At 43.2% G+C, this 17,222-nt stretch overlaps 4 protein-coding genes and 1 long non-coding RNA gene across 5 annotated transcripts; 1 reads left to right on the top strand and 4 right to left on the bottom strand.

Moving 5' to 3' along the window:
• Positions 1-86: 86 nt before the first annotated feature.
• LOC148176672 (aldehyde dehydrogenase 1A1) lies at positions 87-3,234 on the bottom strand. Its single transcript, XM_088034343.1, has 11 exons — positions 2,879-3,234; positions 2,727-2,831; positions 2,576-2,677; positions 2,362-2,527; positions 2,011-2,315; positions 1,860-1,962; positions 1,631-1,815; positions 1,420-1,584; positions 1,218-1,375; positions 236-310; positions 87-189 (listed from the first exon to the last, which is right to left on the bottom strand). The coding sequence occupies exons 1-11, from the start codon at positions 2,909-2,911 to the stop codon at positions 120-122; spliced, it is 1,467 nt and encodes a 488-aa protein (XP_087890469.1). The 5' UTR covers positions 2,912-3,234; the 3' UTR covers positions 87-119.
• Positions 3,235-3,616: 382 nt separating this feature from the next.
• Rel (nuclear factor NF-kappa-B family member relish) lies at positions 3,617-10,353 on the bottom strand. Its single transcript, XM_088034614.1, has 12 exons — positions 10,240-10,353; positions 10,024-10,191; positions 9,672-9,975; positions 9,481-9,622; positions 6,668-6,806; positions 6,496-6,600; positions 6,337-6,448; positions 5,690-6,286; positions 5,322-5,638; positions 4,282-4,559; positions 3,881-4,183; positions 3,617-3,830 (listed from the first exon to the last, which is right to left on the bottom strand). The coding sequence occupies exons 1-12, from the start codon at positions 10,280-10,282 to the stop codon at positions 3,726-3,728; spliced, it is 2,613 nt and encodes an 870-aa protein (XP_087890740.1). The 5' UTR covers positions 10,283-10,353; the 3' UTR covers positions 3,617-3,725.
• On the bottom strand, positions 7,163-9,458 carry LOC148176671 (uncharacterized). Its single transcript, XR_015770010.1, has 2 exons — positions 9,186-9,458; positions 7,163-9,133 (listed from the first exon to the last, which is right to left on the bottom strand). It is a non-coding gene; the product is annotated as an uncharacterized LOC148176671 (long non-coding RNA).
• Positions 10,354-12,784: 2,431 nt separating the features above from the next.
• On the bottom strand, positions 12,785-13,802 carry LOC148176669 (uncharacterized). The gene is made up of 2 exons (XM_088034617.1): positions 13,603-13,802; positions 12,785-13,552 (listed from the first exon to the last, which is right to left on the bottom strand). Exons 1-2 carry the CDS (start codon positions 13,665-13,667, stop codon positions 13,036-13,038), a joined length of 582 nt encoding a protein of 193 aa, XP_087890743.1. The 5' UTR covers positions 13,668-13,802; the 3' UTR covers positions 12,785-13,035.
• Positions 13,803-13,935: 133 nt separating this feature from the next.
• On the top strand, positions 13,936-17,134 carry LOC148176668 (uncharacterized). Its single transcript, XM_088034615.1, has 5 exons — positions 13,936-14,229; positions 14,300-14,725; positions 14,774-15,021; positions 15,065-15,838; positions 15,887-17,134. The coding sequence occupies exons 2-5, from the start codon at positions 14,343-14,345 to the stop codon at positions 16,978-16,980; spliced, it is 2,499 nt and encodes an 832-aa protein (XP_087890741.1). The 5' UTR covers positions 13,936-14,229; positions 14,300-14,342; the 3' UTR covers positions 16,981-17,134.
• The last annotated feature ends 88 nt before the right edge of the window (positions 17,135-17,222 follow it).

Raw genomic sequence — 17,222 nt, 5'->3', positions numbered from 1 at the left:
AATATTTAGTTTTTATAGGTCAAAACTCATGCGTTGGTTTTAGCTACGACATGAATGTACTAGGAAATTGAATGAACCACACGAAATTAATAAAATTCGAGCCTTTATTGAGTATCAGTTCAGAGCTTCATGGGTACTTTGATAGTGACTGTCTTGGTCTCGAGATACGCGTCCAGAGATTCAGCCCCCCTAAAAATCTCGTTAGTTCAAATTATAAGAAAATGAAAGTACCTACACTTCTCTTCCCATTCCAGACATTTTGTAGCCGCCGAAAGGAGTCTGGGGCGTGATGTAATCGTAACAATTCACCCTAAAAACACCCCAATAATTCGCTAATTCTGTAAATCGCGATCAAGAAAATTGGTTATTAAGACGGCTATGAATTTTGTGCAGTGTGTCGTGTTATCTAGTCATCTAAGGCTGTCAAAGTGACAGTTTTAAAGCCGAAGTGGGTTTTGGACTGTCACTTTGATATATATCGGTATGGTTCAATCACCGACGGACCGAGCAGACAGAATTGATGTTGATGCCAACTAAATTTTAGACAGTGTGTCATGTTATCGATTCACCTGTAGGTGTCAAATTGACAGTTCCAAAGCCGAAGTGGAGTTTGAACTGCCACATTTAGTGATATGGTTCAATAACCGACATACCGAGCAGAATTGACAGATGCCCACAGTATGTCGTGTTATTGATTCATCCATGGCTATCAAAGTGACAGTTCAAAAGTTAAAGTGGGTTTTGAACTGTCACTTTGACATTTATTGATATGGTTCAGTAATCGACATACCGAGCAGAATTGATAGATGCCCACAGTGTGTCCTGTTATTGATTCATCCATGGCTGTCAAAGTGGGTTTTGAATTGTCATTTTGACATTTATGGGTATGGTTCAATAACGGACACGACGAACACAATTGACAGATGCCAACAATGTGTCGTGTTATTGAGTCATTCATGGCTGTCAAAGTGACAGTTCTACAGCTAAAGCAGGATTTGAACTGTCACTTTGACATTTATCGGTATAGTTCAATCTCAATGACAGACCAAGGAGAATTGATAGTGTGCTCGATTCATCCATGGCTGTCAAAGTGACAGTTCTAATCTAGTTCTAGTCGGCTTTGACCTGTCACATTTATGGGTATGATGCAATAACCGACAAGACCGCTCAGAATTGACATTGTTGCCAACTTTTCTCGATCGCTCGTTCCAAGTTACCAAACAGAGCCGGCTTCGACCGCCTGGGCGAACACCAGGGCCGTATCGATATTTTTCGTGATGACCCCCGAGGCCAACCCGTACGTGGTGTTGTTGGCTCGGTCGATAACTTCATCTAACGTATCAAACTTCAGAATGCATTGAACTGGGCCGAAGATCTAAAAACGTTCGATTGATTTCCGATGATTTCGTACAATTTTACCTCTTCTCTGGCGATGGCCATGTTGTCGGTGACACCCGAAAAGACAGTCGGTTGGACGAAGTAACCATCGCTCCCGATCTGGGATCCCCCGGTCTCTAACTTGGCGCCCTCTTTCTTCCCCGACTCGATCAACCGGAGGATTTTCTCCAGCGCCGCTTTGTCGATCTAAAGTTGGAGTTTTGGTATTGGAAATAAGGGGGTGACGACAGACCTGGGGGCCTTGTTGGACGTTGTGGGCGAACGGATCTCCGACCTTGCGCGCGTTTGCTTTTTCCGTCGCTTTTCTGACGAAGGCGTCGTAGATTCCCGCTTGGACGAAAGTCCTGGAGCCGGCGCAACAGTTCTGCCCGTGGTTGGTGAAGATGGCGGCGTGGGCGATTTCCACGGCTTCGTCCACTGAAAGAGAGAGTGACTTCCTGGGGGCAATCAAGGGGGCTTACCGTCGGCGTCGTTGAAAATGACAAGGGGGCTCTTCCCGCCCAGCTCCAAACTGACTTTCTTCAAATTTGATTGACCCGCGTACTGCATGATCTTCTTCCCGACCTAAAATTCAAACTGAGTTTTGATTGGGGGCGGATAAGTCAGGATTACTTCAGTGGATCCGGTGAAGGCGATCTTGTTGACGTCGGGGTGGAGCGCCAACGCCGACCCCGCCGTGGGGCCATACCCAGGGACCACATTAATGACCCCCTTTGGAAAACCCGCTTCTTTCGCCAGAGCCGCCATGGCCAGAGCCGTCAATGGGGTGAGTTCGGCGGGTTTCAACACCAAAGTGCACCCCGCGGCGAGGGCAGGGCCCCATTTCCACGCCAGCATCATAATGGGGTAGTTCCAGGGGATGATTTGGCCCACAACCCCCACTGGTTCCTTCCGGGTGAACGAAAGGCACTCACCATCTAAAAACACACGTTAAAAGACGCGCAAAATGAGAAGAAAAAGTACCAGCAGGAATGGTATTTCCATGGATCTTATCGCAATAGCCCCCGTAGTACCGGAACGTGTCCACACTGCACTGGAGGTCGAATTCAGAGTCCCCAAGTGGTTTCCCGTTATCCAGAGTTTCCAGACGCGCGAGTTCTTTAAGATCGCGTTCCAGCAAATCCGCCAACTAAAAACCGAAATATTCAGTGAGATTTGAATTTCGCGCCAAAATTACCTTGTTAATAAGGCGGCCGCGGGTTGAGGCGTCCAATTTCCGCCACTCCGAACCCCGGGAAAATGCAACTTTCGCTGCTTTCACCGCGCGATCCACATCTTCCTGAAAGGAAATTCCGGTTAAAACAAAATAATGTTTTAGGGAGTTTTACCTTGTCGCCCTCGGCAACAGCTGCTATCTTCTGACCAGTCGCCGGGTTCACCGTCGAGAAGGTTTTCTTGCTGGCGGCGTCCACGAACTCGTTGTTGATAAACAACTGAAAGTGTTGCTACAGTAACGGAAAAAAAACAATTGCGGTTTTACCTGGGTGTACTTGATTGGGACTTGGGAGCTCATTTTCGGGCTGCTTACTCGGAGGCACCGGAACTGGAAAATAACTCCAAGATATCTTAATCCAGTTGTTTTTTTCACCTTTTGACTTCGCTGGTTGATAAGTTGTTTTAGGGACTTTTATCGCAAAGGGTGTGAGGGGTTGGGAGCACTGCAAGGTCACCGCGCACACGCAACTAGCTCAGCAAGTCTAATGACCAATCAGACCACTTAGCTAAGACTTCTTGATTTCAGTATTAATCAAAGGCGGCGTTGAAATTTTTATCGTTTTTCGCTAAGATCAAAGTTATCGAGATGTTTGCCTTGAACCACAATAACGGAATGTACTGGCGAAAACGGCCAAAACTTCTTCTCATAGTCGCAATTCGTCAATCAAAAATGAATTCAATGTGACAGATGACAGATTCTTGACAACCCTTTGGAGGCAGTGGCGTATCATGCAGCAACTTCTCGCCATCAAACAAATGAGTTTTCTTTGTGTAAATGTGGGTGTAATTCACGTTGCTCGTTTGTTTTGACAGTTGATTCATGACGCAATCGCAAATAGCACTCGTTTGTTTTCTGTTCCCGACACACAAATAAATAAATATACAAGCCCCCTGACCCTTGTTGATTCTACGCTCATGTGTCCGCCCTTCAATCAGTGCGGGACTGCGAAACACTCCATTACCTAGCAACCCGCCCAGCTCTCCGAGACCAATCAGACAAATATTTTACTTTTAAAAACTAATTTATATACACGTGAAAAATTATCGTTGAAAAATATGTATTGTTAACATTCTGGAAATGATCCTCACAATAACAAAACTAAACTATAAAATTACACAAACTGCGACTTAACCATATTGTCAATGATCTCCACAGCTTGCACCTCGTCCAAATTCTCCAAAAAGTCTCGAATCTGCAGAATACTGTCCCCGTTCGTCTAAAAAAACAAGTTAAAACTGTTTTTCTCCCCCGAAAACGTGCACAAACCTCAACAGCCAACTTCAGTACCAATTTAGTCGGACTACTGTTCGAATCACACAGTCCCGACCTCAATAAATGCCCTAAATCCAGCAAATCCGCCAAGTTCTGCCACGTTCCCGACCGGTCCAGAATATGCGAAATATCATCCAGACAGTCCTGAGTGAAACTCTTCACGTTGCTATACATATCCCGTAAATCGTCTGCGGAAATCTGCTCCAACTTAACGGAGAATTTCTCCTCGAACTCTTCTTCGTCTGAAGGATCTTCGATTTCGTTTTTGATCTCCACGTCGACGAAGTTGTTAAGACGCTGCGAAAAACACAATTTTAAACAAAACGGTCGCGTCGCAGTAGGCTTTAAAACACGTACGTCCACTGTTTCAAAGCCGACTACTAGCGAAAATTTACCATGAATTCGGTGATGGCTTCCAACAGGTCGGAATTGTCCTTCTTCAGAGCTGCCTGCAGAGGGTTGATATCCTGGAAGTCCTCGATCATCGGATTCAAATCTTTGTGCAGCAGGATGAACTTGATGATCTCAAGATTCTGCTTCTCCACGGCGAGTCTTAAGGGAGTGAAGCCGTTCTTCTTGTGCTGCTTGTTGATGTCGGCGCCTTTCATGCACAGGAGTTTGATGGCTTTGAGGTTGTTGTTCTCAATGGCGAGGTCGAGGGGCGTGTTACCCTCTGGAAGGCGCTCAATTTAGAACTGTATTGTAATTTGTTAATGCGCACTATGGTTTTTTACATAACCGCGGATTTTAACAATTGGCAAGTTTGTTAACATTCGCACTTTTAGTTGCTAAATTATCACGAGTTTGTTGTTTTTCTTGAGGGGATTTGATTTTTTCGAAAAAAAAAAAAAAGTCAAACTATGTATACTCTCTTTCGTCGATTTCTCGCTTATTTTTGGAGCACATTGAAGTTATTGGGGTTTATTTACCGCAGAATTTCGCGCAGATTCCAAATCCGGGCACAAAATCCACGTACGGCAACATATAACTGAGATATTGACAGTCAAAGTTCCGGATTTTCAATTTTTAGTTTCGACATATTTAATGCTCGATATCTTCGAAACTGCGACAGATGGAAAGAAACGGCCTGCGCCATCGTTTTTCTCGCGCTTTATTCTTTTAGAATTCGCTGTCAAATATGCAAAATTCGTTTTTTTTATTCGATTTTTGACCGCCGCTCGGAAACTATTCGACTTACCGACAGAAAATTTGGCGAGTAGATAGACCTCAAGTTGCTCTTTCGATAGATGTATAACTCAAAGGTACTTGAAAAGTCTATAGAAAATCGTTTATTTGTGAAGCAAAATTAAGTTATAGGTGCTCATTTCACGCAGAATTTCGCGGCGATTCCAAATCCGGGCGCAAAATCCACGTCCGAAAGCAAATAACCGTGGTTGTATAAAAGAACATAGTGCGCATCAACAAACTACATTACCGTTGTTCTCCAGGTCGATGGTCTGCGGGGCGCACTGCGACGACAGCAACTTCTCGAAGATCGCGATGGAGGCATTGCAGAGAACGGCCGTGTGAAGCGGCGAGTCCATATCGGAATCCACCACGGAAACGTCCGCTTTACACACGACCAAATTCGCGATGATCTCCTCCAAGTTCATGTAAGTGGCGATGTGAAGTGGGGTTTCCAGCGACTCGTTGCGGACGTTCACCAGGTCGTACTGTTTGTACACGTAGACCATCTTCAAGAGGAACATGACGTCGTGGCGCTCGTTTTGCTTGATGGAGACGTGGAGAGCGCTGGAATTACCCCAATTAACTATAAGGAGGCGCCATTAAACCTACACTTACTTGGTTTTCCCTTCGGTCATTAAATAGTGTCGCAGCATTTCGATGGCCTTCTGGTCGACGGGGTGCGTTTTTATAAAGTTCTGCAGCTCCAGAACCGCTTGTTTCGCTTTGGCCGTCTCTTCCACGCTATCGGAGCGTTGGGTGCCAACTTTACTCTTCTTGCTAATCGCCGCCAACCTGCTCCTAATCACCGACGGGCGTTTAACATTCTGCGAGGGCGCATCCGTGGCCAAAGAGTACTCCGTCCCGAAATCGTTAAAAATCTTCTGGAACTCATCCGAATTGATGTTGGTCATCGCCTGTTGCAACTCGGCGCTCGTTATATCAAACTGCGCGTTATCCAACAAGTTCAAGGGTGAGTTCTCAATATACAAATTATTAATCGGAACCGGAAGCTCATCACTGGCGAGCGAAGTGTCGTAACTGGAGCTCTCTTCATAGCTCGGTCTGGCGCGTTTCTGCCCCGGCTTATAAACATTCGAACCGACCGTGTAGGTGAACTCCCTGGGCTCGCTTCGCGCGCGGTCCGACGGTCTCTCCAACTCGATGAGGACTTTCACGGGGGTCTTAATATTGGGGTCTTTGTACGGGGGCACCCTGCAAACAAACGTGAGTTTGGGGGGGATTTGCGGCGGACTGTCTTTTACTTGAAGACGATGGCGTACTGGTGGTGGACGTCCAAATCGCTGAACTTCCCGAAGGCCTCCCAGATCGGATTGTCTTCGTCGTCGACTTCGTAGAACCGGATCTTAATATTCTCTGAAAAGCAGTCAAATAATCTTATGTTCCGAGTCCGAAAAACGTACTTTTAGTCACTCGTTCCACCAGCATGAAAATCTCGCGGCCTCCTTTCGCCGGGGCCGTGCAGTGGTCCATTCTGACGATCTTCAGCTCGCCCGTGAGCGCGCTCTCTAGAAAATCCGGTGGTGTTAAGAGTTTCGCTCAACGAAAGGAGCGCGCGCCCGCGTCTCTACTTACTCAAGTTATTGATGGAGTGCGAATATACCGGCGGACATATTGGTAGCAGAATACCATTGTTCTCGTAAAAAGCGTCAAATCGCAAACAAACGACATTCAGATTAATGGATTTGCTTTCAGCCTCAGCGAATCCTTTAATCTGAAAGAAAAGAAGAGATTAAACACATGACAGATAGCTTCGTGCTTTTGTGACACACACACACACTGTTGGGGTTCTTTCACGTGAAGATATCCACATATGTTTAGCGCCAGCGAGAAAGAGAGAGAAAAGAGAACGTACCTTCGTTATAGAGACCCATTATAGCCCTGGGAACTTAGCTGAGAAAATACAGTCGATTAGTTGTTAAGTTACGCTGGATGTTACCATGGTTACGTTGCGTGTTACCATGGTTACGTTGTGCGTCACCATAGTTACGTTATGGTTGCCATGATGCATCATGATGTAACTATAGCTACACTCCGCACACATGAACAAAATACGATTTGAATCTGACGACTCATTAGTCAACACATCATAAATTTGACGCTTCTATTGTCACACATGTCAAGAATATTTGCAAATGAATCAGACTTTCAACTAGAACTCTATCGGCCCAAAAGGTAAGCGGAGTTTTAACTCACCAAAGTTACGAAATTTCACAAAAGATATTAGTAAACTCTGTCAAAATTATAAAACGGTTGTTGTAGATAAAGCATAGTACGTGATAGCCACCATTATACCCTCGTTAAATAATATACCAATATTGCGGTTTTCATGTTTTGCAAAAAAAAAACAAAACAGACTGTTAAGTTTTTAACATTCTATAATATTCATATTTCAACAAGTGGAAATATGACTCGCACGTGACTACTTTGTGTTGCCATGGTTACGTTGTGTGTTGTCATAGTTACGTTATGGTAACCAGGACTATGTTATGTAGAAATTAGTTAAAATTGACAGTTCACAGTTAACTCCGCCCATATGAACAAAAGAAGATTTAAATTCAACGAATCGAATCAAGGAATGGTAGGTTCCGTTTACTCTACACACCATAAATTTAACGGTTCTACAGTCACACATGTCACAATTGTTACATAAAGCGTAGTACGTTATTAATATTTAGAAAAAGCATACAAAAACAAAATTTGTTGGGTTTTTAAGATTGTATAATTCCTATTCATATTCCAAAGGGAAATATGACTCGCACGTGACTACGTTGTGTGTTACAATGGTTACGTTGTGTTACTATGGTTATGTTGTGTGTCGCCATGGTTACGTTATGGTTACTATGGTGACATCATGTAGAAATTTGTCCAAATTAGCAATTATTGTCGGACTTTTGTAAGAATGGTATAACTCCGCCCACATAAACAAAAGACGATCTGAATTTAACTAATCAAGGAGTAGCAGGCCCCGTTTGGTCAACACACCATAGATTTGACGGTTCTACGATCACACATGTCGCGATTGTTATAGAAAAAGCATTGTACGTAATTATTGTTTAAACATTAAAAAAAAAAAAACAAAATTCGTTGGGTTTTTAACATTGTATAATATGCATAATATTCCAACAAGTGGAAATATGAGTCGCTCGCACGTGACCACGTTGTGTTACAATGGTTATGTTATGCGTTGCCATGGTTACATTATGGTTAACACGGTTACATCATATAGAAACTTGTCAAAATTGGCAATAATTTTCGGAATTTTGTATGAATGGTTTAACTCTACCCACATGAATAAAAAACGATCTGAATTTAACGAATCAAGGAGTGGTAGGCCCCGTTTACTCAACACACCATAAATTTGACTGTTTTACTGCCACAGAGACCACGATTGTTGTAAAAAAAGCGTAGTACGTAATTCGGGTATAATGGCCACGTTGCACTTAAGATGAATGAAAAACTAGCGTGACGGCTTATCTTTTATACTTCATTCTGTTGGAACATGGCAATCTTTATAATCTTGTTAAACAATATCCTATTGTACAGATCAAGAACAGACATGGCTTTGAATGCAGGGGCGCCTCGGAATCAACACTTTTTTACCTTTTGCGCCAATGAGAATGTTACATAACCTAAACTAAATTCCACTAAAAAATGGACATTATCAACTGAGGAAAGTCACACGTATTATCACTTCCTCCTGATAAACAATAAGCTGTTGACGAAAAGTGATACTGACGATAAGAAAACAAATAAAACTTACAAAACACTCGACTAAACTATTAAAAATCCTCACAAAACAAAACACAAATAACGTACAGCCAACCTTCACGTGCCTTTTGACATTTTTTTTAATTTTGACAGCGAGGTGGTGCAATATGATTGGTTCCCATCCACGGGGTGTCGTTGCGATTGGTCCGGAACTGAGGCGGGACATTCAAAATTACGAAATTAATTTTCACGTTTTCTACATTGTGACAAAACAATGTCGTTTCAATCAAGGTCAATTGTATTGCTACTTGATGATTCATACCGGGAAAACTTTGATAATAATTTGCAAAAAAATGTCAATTTTTCTAAATTCAAGACTTACTGGATGAAGATTTACGCACTTTGCTGATCGGGTGCGGCGGAACTCTGAGCACGAAGTGCAATGAGCTAAATTTGCAAATGCAAGTCCGAAACCCCCGCTCACATTTAATCTAGATATCGGGTTACACGATTGTTATCCAATCGTGACACACAGATGTGGTTTAAAATTGTTTTATTTTTGGCGGAGTTGGCTGAGATAAAAACATTAGAATACCACAAAAAGATAACAAACTTTTCTCTCTCTTGCTTTAGGACCTGCGCAGAACCCCCACAGCGCGATCTGTTGACAAACTCACCTCCATTTCCTCTCTTATCGTCAATTCTCTCACTTTGCCCTCATGTCTCGCCACCTCCTCCTTCTTCAACTGTGTCTTCTTCCTCACCAGTTCAGGGACGATGTTCTTCTTTGCGGTGTGTATAACCCCCATGCTGTGGAACCTACGAAAGACATGTACCCCCTGAAAACAACCCTTCGAATCTAACTTACACGTAGACGTAACCCTCTTCTTGTGAGACGTAGGCATCATGGGGGTCATCAACTTCCCCCTTTCCTTGCTTCTTAATGAGTCTGTGGGCGTGGGGCCTGTGGTCTTCCTTGTAACCATGCTGGTAGATGGAGCACCGAACCAAAGCCCGCTTATTATAATGACACAGTTCAATTGTGGGGTACGTCTGCTTCCTGCTCCGGTCAGAAGTCTGTCCACAGAGACTCCCATGGGTCCCCGTCATCTCCGACTTGTACCGGAAACGGAACCGATCAATCGGCTGCTCCACCAACTTCAAATAAGGGGCTAAAAAAACACCAATTTTACCCTCAATCTGTGACTAAAAAGTCGTACCTTTCGCCGGGGTCACCCCATCTAAATCAAACGCCAGCGAAGTCTGCGGAAGCAGAATCCCAGCGTCCTGCATACTGAAACATTGAGGGGGCGAACTGTACAACGCAGACTGTGGCGAGTCCTCGCTGCTTGACGGTGGCGTCAAAATATTGGGGTACGAGGTCATATCTGAAAACCACAATAAAGGGGGTGAACAAGGGGGCGTCGACACCTCACCGATGCGCACCGAGGGCACATAACTAACATTTGCCTCCAACATTGTAGTCTAACCTCACTTTAAAACTTGGACTGACTTGTTAGACTACCATGGGCGAAATGAAGACGAGTTCTACTCACCTTTTTGTTAGTGCGTCACTGCCACAGAAATAGGTTATTCCCCATGACAGTAAATGGGGACTTTCGGTGGACAGGGGGGAAAGACGAACGACCAAAAAATCCCCTTGAAAGCGATACTGCGCATGCGCGGATTGAAAAATTCCGGTTATTTTAGATTAAGGAAGTCTTATCTGTTTGAAGTGTTATCACGTGGCAAAAGGTGTGTTTTGGACTAGTTGAATACAGTAGCAAAGAATTGGGGAGATTGGGGCTGGAAATTACACGAAAATATGCGGGAAGGTCATGATGAAGTGGGTTGGCAGCACTGTCGGAAACGCGCGCCAAATTCGAAATACAGCGCCTTTGGGTTCTGTTTTATTAATTTTAGTACAATTTGAACGTCGAAAGAGTGGGGAAAACCAACTTTTTATCTAATTGCGCACATAAGAAATGCGAAGATGAGTCAATTTTTATCTCGTTGATAAGTTCTCGGGGAATTACCGACTGTGTTTATTGCGCAATTAGTTATTCTTATTTCCTGTATAATTTTCGAAAATTCTTGGATGTAAATCAGGCTGTCAATTCTTTGGGGAGAAAATTAGGGGATTATAGCGATTTTTGAGGTTAACGCGTCAAAGTGGGGTATATAAACTTCTTATTAATGAAGAATTTATTAAAAATTTGTTCCAAAAAAGAGATTTAAATAAGAATTTAACAAGTTTGGGCAAACTTAGCTTCTACGCAAGGTCAAACGTTTTTGCTGCCAACTGTTACCAACAAAAATTACTAGGGGTTGATATGGATTTTTAAAATTTGAAGCTGGAAAGTTATAATATGGTCCTTTATGCATCAATAACAAAAAGATGTGTTTTTACAATGAAACCTCCAGTAAGTGGTCCGAATTACTTTTTTAAGTTTTATTTCCATATTTTTTTTTGCCCTAAATGGCCCCTTCGATTACAACATAAATACAGGGTGATTTTTTAAAAACCGCAGGCGTTGTAAAATTTTTATTTATGAACCGATTTCAAAAATTTAAAAAACAAATTAAATGGTTTTTAATTTCCCTATAAACTGATGATTTCAAAATTTTTCTAAATGTCTTAATATCTTTTGGGCGATACTCAACTTTCCTATTTTAAATTGGAACCCATATTTTTTTTTTCATAATTTGGAAGATATTAATTTTCTTGATTCAGAAATGTGTAATATGTTCTACTTTTACAAAAAATATTTTTTAAAAAAATATCAAAATTGAAAAAAAATAAGCAATAAAAGTTAATAAAATCTAGGTGCATGGTGTCAAATAAAAGAATGCCGTTATTGTAATGTCAAAAAGCAGCAAATAACAGGATTGGCAATTTCTTTGAAATTATTAATAACAAAAGACAATAATAATTACAAATTAGAAAAAACAACTACTAAATTTAATTAAAATACTGTTGAAACGCCATCCCGTTTTTTTCATTGCACAATTGACACCTACGAGAAATGCATTGTGCATTGTAAGGTGTAGCCCCATCTTGTTGAAAGAAAACTTGTTCTTTCTGTTATTTGCTGTTTTTTGACATTACAATAACGATATAGTGTTATTTGACACCATGCACCTAGATTTTATTAACTTTTATTGCCTAAATTTTTTCATTTTTGATATTTTTTTTTTAAATATTTTTTGTAAAAGTAAAACATATTACACATTTCTGAATCAAAAAAATTAATATATTCCAAATTATGAAAAAAAAAAATATGGGTGCCAATTTAAAATAAGAAAGTTGAGTATCGCAAAAAAAATACTAAGACATTTACAAAAATTTTAAAATCATCAGTTTATAGGAAATTAAAAACCATTTAGTTTGTTTTTAAAATTTTTGAAATCGGTTCATAAATAAAAATTCTACAAAGCCTGCCGTTTTTTAAAAACCAGCCTGTATAAGGGTTGCAAAGTTTCGAATTTTCACCGTGTAATTTGGTGTTTATGTCAGTGTTGCAATAACGGCGCGGTGTAAGTTGGGTTTAGGGGTATAAAAAGTCGCTTGTCAGTCTCAAATGGGGGGTGAATTTATAGGTTTAGAGACGCTTGTTGGTCATATTGCTATAGAACTTCATAAATATTTACAAAATTTTCGATTTTTCCTCCATTTATAGGTTTTTGGTTTGTCATTTGCACTTTTTGTAACGTTTCTCGTACAATTTTGTCATTTTTGGGGCTTTGGGTAATTGCGCAACTGCAAAATCGGAAGCAGTTTTCGGTTCTGGAGAAATTCCAGAATAGTATATTCTTAAACAAGTTGCAGAATCACTTATATTCCATCAGAATGGTTTCTGCAACGAGTTTTACATACTATTTTCTATAATACGGCTTTTGTTTCAATTCTTTCTTCAAAAGTCAAGCTAGGATTTGTAGTGACTTCTCATTGTAGCACAATTTTTGGTGTCAGAATATCATTCTATTACTATTATTAGAAATTAAATTATCGTCTTTCTGTTTATATTTATCTTATTGCTACGGTAACATAACAGCCTCCTTAATATTTACGCCAAAAAACAATCAAAAATATGTCGTTTTAAGGGAGAAAACTTCTCAGCTCTGAGGCATATTGCCGTCGGGCACTTTCTTCAAAGCTAGAAAAGCTGTTTGCTGCTTTTTCAGCCGCCTGGGCACTTGAAGAAGACGATTAACTTTCTTCGTAACCTCTCCTAGACTTTTGGGCGCCTTTTGAGGCTCTGCCCTTCAGTTGAGGATGATGGCACAGGAGTATTAGAAGCCCCACGCCTTTTTCTCTTTAACTGCCCATCAAATGAGCTTGGGGCTAGTGGAGAGAATATGGTAATTCCGTCTTCTTCGTTTATAATTACTAGTTCAAAGGGAGTTGAAGGAATATATTCGCATCTGCAAGATTTTGTATATCCACTACTAATAGAAGGTGAAGTTTGCTTATAAAGTGATGATTCTAACGTGCGAACGATGACGAAAAATAAGTGGGATAGTAGAAAAACTGAAAACAAATATCGCTTTGGTCGCAAAATTCTTCTGGAAGTCCCCGGATTGGGGCCCAAGTTGTACGAAGGAACTGCGTCTTTTTTTAAAAAGTATCTATCATTCCGAACTTCGAAGTCTTCAAGCCCGAAATTGTCCGAGCAGAAAGCAGAAGACATTAGCTTCCGGTCTCTGTGAAGCGCACGGACCCAAAAGGGAAACCGTCGTTTGTACAGCCTGTATTCAATAAAAACACTAAAAAATTAGGACAAATTAATGCGACGTACTTGTAATATTTGATTTGTTCAATTTGTCTTTTGTTTTTGCACCCAAACACCAAACACCACCCCATTTCCAAAACTCACCACTCTCACTGACTTTCCAGTCCTGCCACACGAAAAAAATCTGCTCGAAAGTCCCTAGAATCACCAACTGTCCAGGTTGGCGGAAATTGCTCCTCGATTGTTTTTCCAGCCGACTTTTCTCTTCTTACCGCTTTAATTCTCTGCGTTAATAATTTGTTACAACACCGCGCACACGTCAGTTCGTCTGTTTTCGTTTAACGCGTTTTGAGGTGAGAGCTTCCCTCTCTCTTTGCATTCAGGGACGCCGAGTTCCAACTTTTAACCCAATCCAAAAATAGTCTGTCAAGCACTGTCAAGTGTCAACAAAAAACCGTTTTTTAAAGGGAAAATGTTTTATATTTAGGAAATTCTCGGTGCGCCGGCTATTTTCCCAGTGAAATTAATATTTGTGTGTATAAACGACTCATTATCGCCACTTTTCCGTACTAAAAAACCTCCCAAGTGCTATAAAATCCGTTGGTAGCTAAACATAACCTCTAATTTTACCAGTTCCGGAATCGAAGCCCCCCTTGATATTGACGTTGGTTTCTACCGAACCGTGCACGGAAAGTGAGTTGGGTTTCAAATCTAGCCACCACCTGTCAAGTTTGGTGAAAATTTCTCATTTGTTTTTTTCTAGGTTATGTCATCGCTTTTTCGAACTCTTTAGTTGAGCTAACAAGATGACCGAACGATTTTCTTTTGCTGTGGATCGACATTTGGACGGGAGCGTGGTGTGGAGCCAAGACAACATGGAGAATTCGGCTCTCGGAGATACGATGAATGAAGGTTATGTGACCGCTGAAGAGGATTCCCCGACGAGGTATCTCTCGGTTTTGGACACCACGAGCGACATGTCGCTCGAGAATCTCAACATCACGTTGGCAAACCCCAAATTGGAGGTGGAGGACGTGGTGGAGTACGGAAACGAAGACGCACAAGTCCAAGGGGAGGAGGGCGACGACCAGGTTGTGGTGTTCAGCGTGGACGGCTCTGACGAGCTCTATGGGGTGCAGGTGGTGCAGGACGAACAGGGGAACTTGCAGAAGTTCCAATTCCAATTTAGGTGAGAAATTCCTCACTTCCATCAAATTTACATGTTTGTCCTCTGTAGGAAGAACGAGCAAGGACACCTGGAGGCCATCCCAGAGACCATCGCCATGATATCCATGGAGGAGGAAACTCCTCTGGAGCCGGAGGAGTACGAAACGCACCAAACTCCTCAAGACAGTTCTCTGCAGATTTACGTCCAAGAGGACAACTCCAGCGAGCACATCTTACCCGGGGAGCCCCCTGAGGAAATGGAGGACGAGTCCACGGTCACGTACGACGATCCGGAAGAACAGTTGGATATCAAACCTGGTGAGGTTCTGTCTTGGAGTTCGCGCGCTAAATTGTCTTTCAGGGATTCTTCAGCTCCAGAGTGTGAAGCAGGAGCCGGAGTACGACCCTCCGGAGCTCGCGGAGCCGGAGGCGTTCCCTCAAGAGTTTGAAGAGGAGCAAACCCAAGAAGAGACCTCCGTTGATTATCAGGAGGCGGAGCCGGAGGCTCCGGACCCTCCGGTGGTGGAAGACCAGGAGTACGAGCACGTGGAGGTCCGTCCCGACATGACGGCGATCCCTGACGGAAGCGACAACGCGAACGATTCCGACGAGACCGACTACCACATCGTCGAAGGTCTCCACATTACCGGCGACGTCGACAGCGAAGCCGAGGAGGTGGAGAAACCCCAAACCAACATCTTGAAGCACGCGCTCAAGACCAACAAAGACTCCTCGAAGCTCGTTAAGAAAGACAACAAGTTGTACCTGTACGTCGTCCAAGACCCCGAGAAAGAGAACGTCGACTCGTTGTCGATGGAGATGTCGAATTTGTGCAGATCGAAGGTCAATCCGAGGAGCATCCTCAAGAGCTCGCACGCCATGTTCCAGGCGAAGAACGAAATCGAAGAAGGGGCGGAAGACCGCATGACTAAGAGATTCGCGAGGTGTAAAGAGGCGGTCCAGGCGATGCTTTTTCATAATTTCATTAATAAAACGACAATCCCGCAAGCGCCGGTGCGGAAAAACCGCCTCCCCAGGAAGCAGAAGATTAAACCGGTGGAGAGGATGGACGAGGAGATTGTTGTCCAAGAGGTGATGGTGTCGTCCAACGGGTTCGTGGAGGCCGTCGGCGGAGGTAACACACGTCACAATCCACTTCACGTTTATTGTGTCTTTTCCCCAGGTGTCAACAAGGAGAACCTCGCCGTGACGGAGTACGTGGAGCTGACCGACTCCGACGACGATTACGACCCCAAGAAGATCACGCGGAAGAAGAAGAAGCACCGCCGGAAGAAAGTCGAGATTACGATAAGTGACGAGAGCGACTCCCACGATAGTGTGATTGAGTTGGTCGAAAGCGACGACGAGGAGCCTGGGGGTACGAATAATAACAACACCACTCCTCCGAAGCGACGAAGAGGGCGACCGCCGAAGAACAAGTCAGTGGAGACACCGAGCAAGAAACAGAAAGTCGAGGTGGAAGTCCCGGAGAAACCGGAAATCCCGTGTCCGAAGTGCGACAAAACTTTCCCTAGTCACAACAGCCTGAAGACGCATTTGCAGCACCACAACTTGCAGAGTTCCATCAAGCGGGCGTTACCTGAATACAAGTACAAATGTGAAAACTGTGCGTCGACTTTCATTAACAGTATCTTGTTGAAAAAACACATGTGCTCGAAGTTGTTCAATTGCACCGTTTGCAAGAAGAAGTTCACGGATTTGACGACGTTGAGCGTCCACAAGCGCACCCACGCGAAGGAGCAGATGGTGAAGAGCACCACCGTGGCGCGCGTCTCCCCGAAGAAGATCAAACAACCGCAGGCGACCTTCAAAGTCCCCAAACTCAACAAGTGCAAAGTCTGCGGGAAGCTGTGCTCGTCCCTCCAGAACTTGACCACGCATCTGAAGACGCACAAAGAGTTCAACTGCGCCACGTGCGGGAAAAACTTCATCTCGAAGTTGGTATTCGAGAAGCACGTGCGCGAGAGTTGTGTGAAGTCGCCGCAGAACCGGAGATCGCCGAGGCACGAGAAGAACCGGAGGGCGTCTTCGGCCGTGCCGGCCATCACCGCCAAATGCGAACAGTGTTCACAGACTTTTTCCGGGTATCAGGCGCTGTTTAGACACAAAGTGCAAGAGCACGGGTTGGACACGCCGGACAAGTCGGCGGCGGCGGCGCAGCAAGTGGTCAAACTGGCCGGGAGCGGCGTGCCGGCGACGAGGAGGTTGCATTTGAACTGTTCAAAGATGTTCTCACAGTTGGACTTCGACGATTGAGTTCTGTAGATTCTGTAAATAGAATTCATTTGTATATTCGTAGGATTATGTATTTTAATAAAATCTTTTTCAGCCAGTAAAGCCAATTGTAGCGAATCGACGATGTATTTCTACTTTATTCTTTGGATTATTAAATATATTTTTTTAATTACGACAGGACCTTCCAGTTTCTTGATATTCACAATGACCTTGGAGCGCTCGCCTCGCTACCAATCAAGTAGGCGCTACAAATGGGTGATAAA

The sequence above is a fragment of the Gnatocerus cornutus genome, chromosome 4 (assembly GCF_029298725.1).
Source record: "Gnatocerus cornutus isolate USDA-ARS CGAHR chromosome 4, icGnaCorn1.1, whole genome shotgun sequence".
Classification (NCBI taxonomy): domain Eukaryota; kingdom Metazoa; phylum Arthropoda; class Insecta; order Coleoptera; family Tenebrionidae; genus Gnatocerus; species Gnatocerus cornutus.
Note: the sequence above shows the minus strand (reverse complement) of the source record. Positions and strands in the feature narration are given on the sequence as shown.